The 12,237-nt window shown below is 52.7% G+C and overlaps 1 protein-coding gene across 1 annotated transcript in view; it reads left to right on the forward strand.

Moving 5' to 3' along the window:
* The window catches only part of PTGFRN (prostaglandin F2 receptor inhibitor), a 74,703-nt gene that overhangs the window by 24,603 nt on the left and 37,863 nt on the right, over nucleotides 1-12,237 (forward strand). The window contains exons 2-3 of the mRNA XM_036015804.1: nucleotides 5,492-5,860; nucleotides 8,517-8,936. Coding sequence (XP_035871697.1) covers nucleotides 5,492-5,860; nucleotides 8,517-8,936 — 789 coding nt within the window. The remainder of the gene's footprint in view (nucleotides 1-5,491; nucleotides 5,861-8,516; nucleotides 8,937-12,237) is intronic.

Below are 12,237 nucleotides of genomic sequence, written 5' to 3' on the forward strand. Positions count from 1 at the left end.
TTGACATTTCCTTCTCTCCTCCTCTCTCCTTTCTTTCCTCTCTGAAATCAATAAAAATTTTTTAATGCCCTTATTTTGTCTTGAGTATCGAAGGTACTCTGGGGGCTCTGGGGCTCTGGTTTAAGTGGTAAGAGATGCTTATATATTGCTTGTCCTTTGGTCCATCAACAGATATTTTTTATGGCACTTAATTCTAAGGGAATTTTGTCATATGGATTTTTGTGTCGTTGAACAACACAGTGGTGTCCTCAGTATTACTTTTAAAGGTGATGAAAAATTGCTTTTCATATGATGGTTCCTCATGTTGACACTTGAAAACAAATTAAACCATCATTTTAAATCAATATCAGTAAAGACTCTTAATTTGAAATGCTGGTGGAGTTTAGAAAACCAGAGGAAATTTTTATTTTTCCCCCTCAGTTATCAACTGTTACAAGAGATTTTGACAAAAACTGGCAATATGTGGCTGTGCAGATATGTTTTCGGTTTGAAAGGAGCCATATGCTTTATTTTTTATCATTTATATTTATTTTAAAATATTATTAGCTGTTATTTAACACTATTAAAGGAACTCTGTGCTAAATACCAGATTGCTTGTGGTAAGTTGAAGTTCTCTCACCAAAATGTAAAATCTTGATTTGCATGACTGAGGGGACAGCTCAGTTCTGCATGCGAGACGCAGCCTGGGTTTGCATCTTTTCAGATTAGAACCCGATCTTTCAGGCATCGGCTCCCATCTGCTCTGCTCTCCCAGCGGCACTGTGACACAGCCAGTTGGAGGTACTCCGCGGGTCCGGTTGGACCATGGCGGCAGGAGTGCCTAAGTGACCCAGGGAGAGGGGCAGGCTTTACAGAGGAAGCGGTGCTGGCGCTGCTTCTTGCACGAGGCTGAGAGATGGCCGGGAGGGCATTCCGGCCGCAGGAGGCACAGAGGCAGAGGTGGTGGGCCACGAGAGAGTATGGTGTCTACAGAAAATGAAGGGTCCTGGCTTCTCCACAGTTCACATCCCACACGGCTCCCTGTGACCCCCGCACAGGGGCCTGGGCTAGGGGCTCCCCAGCATGGACTTCCAGAATGAGATCCGTACCTCCTTCTCATCCTGGGACTCGGAAGCCTTGGACTGCCCTCCACCACTTTGGCCATCACCGTGTCTTCTCTGGGGTCTCCAGGGTCATCACTGGTTTTCTTGGAGTGTAAGCATTCCGAGGTGAAGGGGTGGTCGGAGAGGAAGCAGGAGTGCTAGCCATGGGCCAGCCACTCGTGATCTGGTGTGTCTCTTATCCAGTGGCTCAGCCAGCAAACATTTATTGAACAACTACCATGTACCAGGCTGTGTGTGTGTGTGTGTGTGTGTGTGTTGTGTGTACATGAACAAAACAGCCCCAAAATCACCACTCATATGGAACTTACACTCTAGTGGGAGGAGACAGACAATAAATAGCAGTGAAAACATACAAATGTACATGAAGTGTGTTAGTGGTAAGTGAGAAGAAGAAACTGGGCAGGACTGAGAACGGGGGTGGGGGTGACTGTATGGGGGTTAGGAAAGGCCTCGCTACGAAGGTGACGTTGGGAGAAAGGTCTGAAGCCGGTGAAGGAGCCGGGGTGAGCGCGAGGGCTCCGGACGGAGGAGATGTGCAGACGCCCCGAGGCTGCAGCAGGCCTGGCCTGTTCTAGGAACCGTAGGAAGAAAGCATAGGTGACATATGGTGGACAGAGCCAGAGGGAGAGGAGAGGGAGGCTCGAGGAAGGCCAGGTGTTGTGAGTGAGGTCTTGATGGCCTCCCAGAGGACTTCTGGCTTTTCTCTGAGGGAAGTGGGGAACGATTGGAGGGTGTTGAGCAGAATAACAACATCATACAACTGAAGCTATGAAAAGGTCGATTTTTAAGACCAGAGGTCGAGAGTAGAAACCAGGATGCCAGTCGGGAGGTGGTTGCTGTAATCCGGGTGGAGGGGACGGTGGCTTGAAGCAGGGTGATCACAGGGGGGCCCCTGGAAGACAGACTGTGTCCCGTGGGGGATAAGGAGCCAGGAAGGACTTTGGGCCAGGAAATGAACATGAGGTGTGTGTTAAAGAGATGATATTCGCGATCCTGTGGGAGCAGGATCGGAGCGACAAGGAGCTGGATCAGTTTCTGAAAACTATAATCGCAAGAATAAAGATGGAGACCCTAGCTGGGGCCCCTGTGGGCAATTGTCAACCCTTCTTTTTTTTTAAAGATTTTATTTATTTATGTTTAGAGAGACGGGGAGAGAGGGAGGGAAACATCACTGTGTGAGAGAAACGTCAGTCTGTTGCTTCCTGACGTTCACACCCCAACTGGGACCGAATCCACAACTCAGGCATGTGCCCTGACAGGGAATGGAACCGGTGACTTTTCGCTTTGGGGGACGATACCCAACCAACCCAGACACACCAGGGCAACCCTGGTCAACTTCTTACATGGGATAGGAATGGACAAGATTTGTACATTTGGAAACTCGTGTGCAAACCTTGGCAAGGAAGCAAAGTCAGCAGCAGTGATCAGGTTTATTCTAGAGGCGGCCTGCAAAGCCCACAGCCGCCCAAACTCACCAGGCGCCAGGCGCGGTCACAGGCGCTCCGTAGCTCTGACCTTCGTGGGCAGCGCGGTGGCTGTCATCTCAGTTTCTCAGGTGGGGAAACGTGGGCGCGAGGAAGTTAGGCTCGAGGCTCTGCTGCCTCTTAAAGATCGTCACTCTGGCAGTTCCTTCTGAAAGGTTTCTTAGGGAGATTCTGAATCGTCTGGTCGTCTCTGACATTGCGTTGGAAAAGAGACCTTCCCTTTCCTTTGTGAGCTGTGGTGGTGATGGCTTCGCTGCTGGGTAGGCATGAGTTCAAGGCTCTGAGTTGCCAGTGACAGAAATTAGGTTAAGGAACATAAGTGAGAGTGAAAGGAACTGCAAGAAATGGAAATGTCCAGAGGAAGAGAGGTGTGTGTGTGTGTGTGTGTGTGTGCGCGCGCACACATGTGCGTGCCTGTGTGGGTCTGGGGAGGGTGCAATGATTTAGAACACGTGGCCATGTCCAGTGATGCAGACGACGTCGTCAGGTCACTAGGCACGTGCTGTCTCCTCGCTGGTTGCTGGCCGGGGTCACTCCTACGGTAGGTGGTGCCCCACCTTGTCAGGAGGGCCGCCCACTTGCAGCTTCAGCTCAGGTCATCTTTGTGGGACCCTGTTCCTGGAGGAGGTGACAGTGTCCCCCTGAGGAGCTTCAACAAAGAGGAGGCAGGAGAATTCTGACTCACCTGGCCTCAGCTCCATGGTCCTTCCTGGGGGCGGCCGGAACAGGGCCAGCCCCATCTGAGGGACACATAAGGCATGCCGGGCAGCAGCCGTGGAGAAGCGTTTGCAGGAAGTTCCTGGTGCAAGGCCACAGGCATCACCGTCTAGGCACACCCTTGGGGGGAGGGAGCAGCGTGCTCCCGCCTTCTCCAGGGTTGGCGGCACTATTCTCCATGGGAAGAGATGTGACCCTTGAGTTGCCAGCCCCGGTCACTTTATTTTTAGGGAGCCCCCCATCTCAGAGGGCCACTAACCCCATTGCTCTTCCTCAGATGTGAATGTTTCCTTTTTTCCAGCTCAAAGTAAATGATAAGGGGTGGAAAAAAACAAGAGATGACTTTAAAAAAGAATTTCTCAACTTTTTTTGTTTACCTTGACACAAATTAAGATAAAAGGTGACTTCATACTGTGGGATGCACACCCCTTTGTTTACCTAACACAACGTAATGAAACACGAGTTATTTCTTACTTAGTGTAAGAGACTCTAATATTTTCTGTCCTGCTTAATTTCATTAAAACGCACATGCGTGCTCATCACAGCCATTATAAATTCCTTTTACAGCCCACTGAACAGTGGCAACTAGAGTTGGGAAAACACAAATTGATCCATTGAAAAACAAGAAGAATTGTGTATCAGATTTGCCAGGGCAGCTGTAACAAAGCCGCACAACCTGGGTGGCTGGAACCACAGGAGTTTGTTGCTCTGCAGACGAGCGGTCGGTCGAGGCGTTGTCAGGCTCGGTGCCTCCTGGGGGCTGTGAGTGAGGATCTGCTCCATGCCTGTCCCGGGCTGCTGGGGGGCTGGCTGGCAATCTTGGGTGTTCCTTGGCTTGTGGATGTATCCCCTTCTCTCTGCCTTTATCTTCACACATGTCTCTGTGCATACATGGCTTTGTCCAAATTTCCCCTTTTTAAGGGCGCCAGTCATTAGATTAGGGCCCCACTCAACTCGAGCAGGACCTCGTCACGACAATGAATTACGTCTGCAGCGACCCTGTTTTGAAATAAGGTCCCCTTCTGAGGTACTGGGAGCTGGGACTTCAACATAGGAATTTCAGGAGGAAAAAGAGACATGATTCAACCCATAACAAATGATAAAAATACAAAATTGGAAATAAATAATGGAAGTTCTTATTATGTGGCGGACTCTCAGCTACATGTTTAATTTCATGAGCTCACTGAACCCTTCTTGCCCCATTTAATAGTTGGAAGGCAAGGCTGAGAGGTCTCTCAGACTTGAACTTGGGCCTCCTTGATTTCAGAGCCCATGCTTTTTCCTGTGTACCTTATGCATAGACCATCAAGAAGGAGCCATGCAAGTGCAAGTTCACTTGGTCTGGGTTGCGATGCTAAACACAGGTGGTAAACGCACTATGGAATTGTGCCAGAGTTCATTGCAATGAAGATGTCTTTGGGGTCACACAGGAATGCCAGCGAACTCTTGGCTTTGTGCACGGTCTTGTCCCCGTGAGTGGCTGCATTCCTAGCAACGCCCAGCCCAGCAACCGGCCGGACCACGCACTCTCTCCCTTTGCATTTTCCTACCCTCGCTCTGAATTTTGATCAGGGTGAAGAGTAGGGAGAAGGAAATGAGCCAGAAAATAGAAAATTAATACTTGGTAGAGTCATCACATTTTAAAATTTGTAGACAATGTGGGATAATCGGAGTTAAATCATGTTATCAGCAGGCTGCTGTGGGATTGAAAACTTGGCGTCCATCAATGTAAATCAGGTCCCAGGAGCCCCCGGGAGTGGTGGTCTCTGGGGACGAGGGCTGGTGCAGAGCGGGCAGAAGTGTAAATACTTGATTAGCTGTGTCCTTTTCTTTCCCACAATAGCTAAACTGCTTCTCCATCCCATAGACTGGTAATGGTATGTCAAATAGTAACGGGAGGGAAGAAGCAATTCGGGTTTATGGTTAGCCCACTTTAAATACTTACCTTCCTCCCCGTCAATCCTAGGAAACTGTTGAGTGAGAGGTGCTCATTTCAGGGGTGTCCTGGACGGGTCTGGAGACGACCCCCTTCTGCACAGACACGGATGGGGCACCATCTCCCCCAGCTGTTCAGATGTCACATTTCCGCCACATGCCTGCACACGGGAGCACCCACGGGTTTGCTGCGTTTACACGGGGAACACTGGGCCTGATTCAAGAGCCGCCTTTCCTCTCTTGTCATTGCAGCTCTTTGTCAAGGGCGCGTGGTGAGAGTGCCCGCCGGGAGCCTGGTGCGGGTGGTGGGCACCGAGCTGGTCATCCCCTGCAACGTCAGCGACTACGACGGCCCCAGCGAGCAAAACTTTGACTGGAGCTTCTCGGCTTCGGGGAGCAGCTATGTGGAGCTGGCCAGCACCTGGGAGGTGGGCTTCCCAGCCCAGCTGTACCGGGAGCGCCTTCAGCGGGGCGAGATCCTCTTGAGGCGGACCGCCAACGACGCCGTGGAGCTCCACATAAAGAACGTCCAGGCCTCGGACCAAGGCCAGTACAAGTGTTCCACCCCCAGCACGGACGCCACCGTCCAGGGCAACTATGAGGATACAGTGCAGGTGAAAGGTACATCCTCATGGGGCGGGCGGGTCGCCATGCCAGGGGCCAGACTTCCTTGTGCCACTTGGCTGTGGGTGACTTTGTCAGGAAACGACACTTGCTGAGATCTCGCTTCCCCCTCTAATGGAGTAACAGCGTCTTACCTGATTATAGGCAGAGGGCGGGCCAGGCGGCCTCCGAGGGGCCTTTCTCTGCACCACAGTCCCGAGCCGTCCCCGGGCTGGTGAGCTGGAGGCAGCAGGGGGCGGTGGTGGGGAGCCCAGCTCCGAGGAGGCAGGTGGCCTGCACTCCGTGAGCGCAGTTCCTGGCTCTCCCACGGGTCAGCTGTGTGGCCGTGGGCACGTGGCATCAGCCTCTGCCGCTGTAACAGTGCCTTTCTTGGAGCCGGGGAGTGAGGACGAGGGAGACAGCCTCAGGATGGTGCCAGAGTCAGCGGTCAGTGGAGGTCATGAGGGTAACGTTTGGCTCTGTGGGAATAGCACACAGTTCGAGCTCATATCCTTCCGTGTGCCCTTCATCACTGGAGCACCTGTTAGAGCGATGGGGTCCCTGCCAGCTGGTGATGGGCGCCACAGGCTCATCGGCCTGGCCGTGCAAGTCGTCACACCCTGGAGAGTGGCACGGTTTTGGTTTTGGTTTTCTCTCACTTTCCAAGTCCTGTCGGATTTACTTGCACATTCAGTTCTCCGAATTCAGCGAAGAAGACAGGGCAGGATATCTCCTTAATTTACACATGAGGAAATGGGAGAGTAGAGGTTAATTACTTTCTGAAAATCACATAGCTACTTTAGTAAATGAGCAAGAACAAACCATTTTAATTTGGGGCTAGCCAAATAGAAACATTATTGTTGTTATTTTTTTTTATAATTAGTTATATACCCTGCCTTGTTTCCAGAAGAATGGACGTCAGGGCAGTGTGTTTAATAATCCAGAAAGTAGAAGATGCACAAGGTGACATAAAGGTGGGGTTGATTCCCGTGTAGCACCTACCACCTCTCAGACGCTGTTCCCCATCTGACTCGGGGGGCACATGCCAGTCCTGTCCGTTTATGTAGGTATTAAAACATCAAGTCCACCTCTTCCATTACCTCTTCTTATTCCTACAGAACATCCTCAATATGTTTCTTAGGAGGAAGGGTCCCATAAGACATCCTTGCATCGCAGTCACCTAACACGTTGCTTTTATAATCAGCACACACGGGCTACACCTCCGTTAGGTCAGGTGCCCCTGGTTTCCCCTTGTAAGTGAGAGCAGGTGGGTGGCCCACAGGAGAGGCTGGCAGGCAGCCCAGGTGGGGGAAGCCTCTGGCGGCTGCCATACACGGCCCAGAATCTGTCTGGCCCTCAGCTTCGTGGGTCCTGAACCTGGTTATTCGTGCCCTGAGGCATGACTGGCCCTGAGTCGTGCTGGCTGGAATCTCACATGATACGGATACTAGCAGGTCATCATATTCGTTTTGTAGTAGAGATGGGTCTTTCTAGATGTGTAAGTTTTCCCCCGTTTTCCTAAGCAGTCCCCTTTTCAAAGAGACCAGAGTAGTTTCTGAGTGTGGGATGGTGGGAGAAATCAAAGAGGTGACGAATCGGGCCGTTCTGGCATTCTCTTAGCCAGCTCAGGGGCAAGCCTGAGTGATCGTCCCGCCCCTGGGAAGACACCCCCCCTCTGGCTGCCTGCCTATCACTTCCCTTCCAAAATAGCACTCACAGCCCCGCTAGTGTAGCTCAGTGGCTTGAGTGTTGAACTGTGAAGCAAAAGGTCGTCAGTTCAATTCCCAGTCAGAGTGCATGCCTGGGTTGCAGGCCAGGTCCCCAGTTGGGGGCGTGACAGAGGCAACCACACATGGATGTTTCTCTCCCTTTATTCCTCCCTCCCTTTCTCTCTCTCTCTCTAAAAATAAATAAAATCTTTAAAAAAATAGCACTCCCCAAAGTTCCTTTATCTCTGGCCCTGTTTTTCTAGATTCTGTAGAAGAGCCCAGCCCTCCCCAGATGGCAGGGAGAGAACAGAGGGCTGAGGCTCCCAATTCCCCTGACGGGTTCTCCACGCTGCTCACTGCAGCCAGTTTGGGCGGTTCCCGGGCTGCAAGGCTCAGGCAGCTCGAGCCGAGCTTCTCTCTGGGTACCACACCGTGATAACTCCCGGAAGGTCCTGCAGGTCCCCTGCTCCCACCCTGGGTCCTGATGGAGGGGTGCCTGACCGCCAGAGCCGGTAGTTGTGTCGTGTTCACTGAGTGCCAACCGTCCTGAGCACGTCCCTGTGTAACTCGTTGAATCTGCCAGCTCCCTGAGACGGGTCCACTCGTGATCCCTTTCCTGAGATGAGGAAACTGAGGCACAGTGGGGAGAGGGCGGCTTCAGGGCGGCAGACGCAGATCCCCAAGGCCCGACTCCCCAAAGGGAGTTTTCACCCCAGTTCTACCAGGGGGTCTTATTAGGCCCTCTTTCTTTTTTATTTTTTTTTTAATTTTCAAGTCAGAAAGTCCATTGAGATTATAGATGAATCGAAATGGGGAAAAGTACCCATCTGTGCTTGAGAACAGGGGAGGGGAGGAGGAAGTTGCCCTCGGTCGTAGCCTGGCGCGTGGCTTAGGGCCAGAGAGGGCGCTGGTGCTTGCTGGGGCGGGGGCTCAGGTGCCCCGCTGAGGGTCTGTCTCCCCTGCAGTGTTGTCCGACGCCCTGCACGTGGCCGCCAGCTCGCCGTCCTCCCCGGGCCAGGGCCCGAGTCTGCACCTGGGCGAGCCCTTCGAGCTGCGCTGCACAGCCACCACCGCGTCCCCGCTGCACACCCACCTGGCGCTGCTGTGGGAGCTGCGGCACGGCCCCACCTGGCAGAGTGTCCTCGGCCTGACCCACGAGGGTCGGCTGCGTCCGGGCCCCAGCTACGAGCAGCGCTACCACGGCGGGGACGTGCGCCTGGACACCGTGGGCAGCGACGGCTTCCGCCTCTCCGTGTCCCGGGCCCTGGCCACCGACCAGGGCACCTACAGGTGCGTCGTCAGCGAGTGGATCGAAGAGCAGGGCAACTGGCAAGAAATCCAAGAAAAAGCCGTGGACGTGGCCACCGTGCTGATCCAGCCGACAGGTGAGCTTCTGGAAACCGGATATTTTAGATTTTATCTTGTTTTCTGACCAGGGTGGTGTAAGAACTGGGTGGGAGGCCCAGCCCTTTCTGAGAAGATTTCTGCTTCTCTCATGAGGCCTGGTGTTGGGGGTGGGGAGGGAGGAAGGTGGCTGGTAGCTGGGGAAGGTAGATCGTTTCGTGCTTTACGCCTGTGGTTTTGCTTCTCAGCCACTGCTCATCTGGGTTCGTGCCCCCTGGGAACCTGCAGGTTACCTGTGATACTAAGACAATGTTTTGACTGAAAGACAAGTCCCTTTGAGTGCCAGAGTGAGGCCTGGCCTGGTGTCCAGAGGGGCTTTGGGGTGGAGCCACCCCAGCCAGCTCCCTGGCTTGGCTTTACCCTGTTTGGTGTTTCCTGAATCTCCGGATCCACCATTCCCCTCCTCTACTGGGGATGTGTGGCTCACCCAGCTCAGCCTCTAGTCCAACTTGACCCTCTGGGCCTCCCCCTGGGGTCCCCTCAGATGCTCTATCTCCTTCCAGGTGAGTTCTCCAGGGCGGGGCCTCTTCTTGTTTCCTCTGCGACCACCCCAGAGAGCACCCATCCAGCCCTGAGGGCGCCAGGCCAGCTGTCCTTTGTCCTGTCTGCTAGGAGCCAGCTCCAAAAACAAAGCAGGGAACAAAAACCCCAAAACACATCTTTCTAATCCAATTAGAGAAGTACTTAAGATAATACAAAATGCATTTTAGAAAACCCATAAAAATAAGAAAAACAAATAAGAAAGAAAAGCACTCCGGTACTGATTCCATGTCCCACAGCTTCAACAAAGAACCTGCCAGATGACCAGCTGTGTCCTGGGCCCTGGGGTCGGGGTTGCTGGGAGCATTCCCAGGGCCCACGGCCCCACGGCACATGGGCTTTGGCAGAGACAAAGTGTGAGGAGACCACCCCAGCCTGATGTGGTTGCAGTGGATGGGTGGATGGATGTGCTTGGTTTTCTGGGAGTCCAACATCTTCAGGTCTCAGAGTTCTTTACTGCCGGAGCAGCTGCCCGCCGGCTGTGAACTGGGAAGACCTTGGCCAGACTCACTTCCTGAGCATAAACACAAGTGTGTGGTCATTCCGTCGCTCAGATGGGAAGGAAAGCGGCAAACGGTCCACACGGGAGTGTGTGTCCTCTGCAGGCTGCAGCGTCCTGAGCGTCACACCCTGCGTGTCCACCACCGCACGGGAGCTGGGTTTGGTAAAAGCAGGACGGAGGTTCTCAGCGACCGTGGCCGTCACTGTGGTGGGAGGTGCACTTGCCAAGGAGGGGCCGCCCATCGTGGTCAGCCCTGGTTCCACTGGCCGCAGGAATCGCGTCCTAGATGGACTCGGGCCACCTTCCTGTTCAGAAGTGACCTGCCTGGGATCTGTCTTAAGAAACCTCGGCTATTCAGCCTGCATCAAACAACTGTTTTCACAGGCAGAAGGGTTAAGATTTGCAGCAGGTTTTCTTGTCATGCAGGAATTTCAGTGGCAAAGGTGTTTTTTATTTCAAACAAGCCACAGAACCCGTGATACCTCGTTACAGGACTTGCGCCCTCTGAACTGTTGGGCAGGTCCTAGCATTTGGCTCTCACCTGGGCCTGGGCGTTGATAACCTTTTTGCGTCGAGAGCTTCTTTGACGGTCCCTCGAAGCCCACAGACCCTCCCCAGAATTAACATGTGTTAAAGCATAAAAGACATTCATAGGGTGGTAAAGAAAATCAAATGTATCGAAGTAGTTATCAAAACATTTTTAGGACAAATTTGTTACAGAACCACGTTGTGCTTCTTCGGTGCTTTTTTAAATAATGGGATATAGTGCCGGGCCGAACAACGACTGGGGTTTCCGCGGGGCGACGACGAATGTGAGTGATACTGGAACGTGTCTGCAACAATTGCAATGCGATGTAAAAACATCCATGACTTCTCTTGTGGCAAAATCCCAGGGACAGATAATACTACACTGGTTTGTTGCTTAAGCCTCATGATGAGAGGAGATGTGGTATTTCAGGTTGAGATTAGTAAAAATAAAGACAATTTTTTTTTCATCCATCCTGGATTCTCCTCGTGGAGCTCAGGTTGCTCCTCCTCTTGTCGACCCCTGTGTCACTCTCCACAGCTGGTCCCTGGATAGTCTTAGTGCCTTGTTGGGACAAACAGCGCAAAGCCACTGAAACCATGGGGCTGTGTTACCCGTGTGACGGTATTCACACACCGCCCCACCCCTTACGAGTGGTCTGGTAGATGCAGATTTCGGCGTCTGTTACGGATTTGATTAAGTGTAGTAGGAGAAAGCCTGACCGTGCCGTAGGCTCGGCCTGAGGTCCTTGCTTGCATTACGAGGGTTTAGAACTTCTTTTGTTCCTTAGCCGGCTCTTTCCGGTTTCCCACATGTGACTCCCCCAGTCCAGTGATGTGGCAATGCGGTTAGTGGTGTGACAAGATACTCAGCCGCTTGCTGAGATCATTACAAAGAGAACTCTCCAGTTGAAAGACATTTCTGCCACTGACCCCTACACCTAAGAAGACTCCGTTCACTCCTCACGGACAGTCTGCAGTTGTGTGTGGACCATGTCTTCACTCACCTGGCTCCCTCCTGAGCCACCTCTGCCTCTGGCAGCTGGTGACCAGCACACAGGCCTATGGCAGTCGTCCGGGGTCTCCGGCCACGGTCGTGGCACGTGGGACGGTTTCACCTGCAGCACGGGCTCAGGGCAACGGTTTCCATCCTGACCCCTCTCAAAAGACACCCTCAGGTGACTTTTCACCCCTTTAAAGGGTCACCCTCAGGAGGAGGGTACTTTGGAGGGCAGGCGGAGGTGAGAAATTAAAAAATTTAAGTTCCTTTTTCTAATGACTACGCCCACCTCATTTTCTGTCTTCCTCAAGGTGCGTCTCGAACTTGACCGGAGACACTTGTTTGAAGTGTCATCAGGCTTTAGAAATATTCACGAGAAAGCGGTTTACTGCAGGGGTCCGGGCTTTGGAGCTAGTCTTCTCTGAGTCAGGCGCCGGCCTCTGTCCCTGAGCCTCCCCCAACACCACGGTCCAGGCTGGACGCCGGGCTCTGTCCTGGAGCCTCCCCCACACCGCGGTCCAGGCTGGGCGGCTCTTGCCAGGACAGCAGGACGGCGTCATCTGAGCAGCTTTTCCCACAGCATCACCACGAGCTGACTGTTTTTCTACTCTGATTACAGATGTTCGGCTTCTTTTTAAAAGCCCCCTAAATAAAGTAAAAGGTCTCCATGTAAAACGCTGTGACAGGGGAATGCTGAAACCAGATCTGCCTCGAG

Source organism: Phyllostomus discolor, chromosome 14, assembly GCF_004126475.2.
Source record: "Phyllostomus discolor isolate MPI-MPIP mPhyDis1 chromosome 14, mPhyDis1.pri.v3, whole genome shotgun sequence".
Taxonomy (NCBI): Eukaryota; Metazoa; Chordata; class Mammalia; order Chiroptera; family Phyllostomidae; genus Phyllostomus; species Phyllostomus discolor.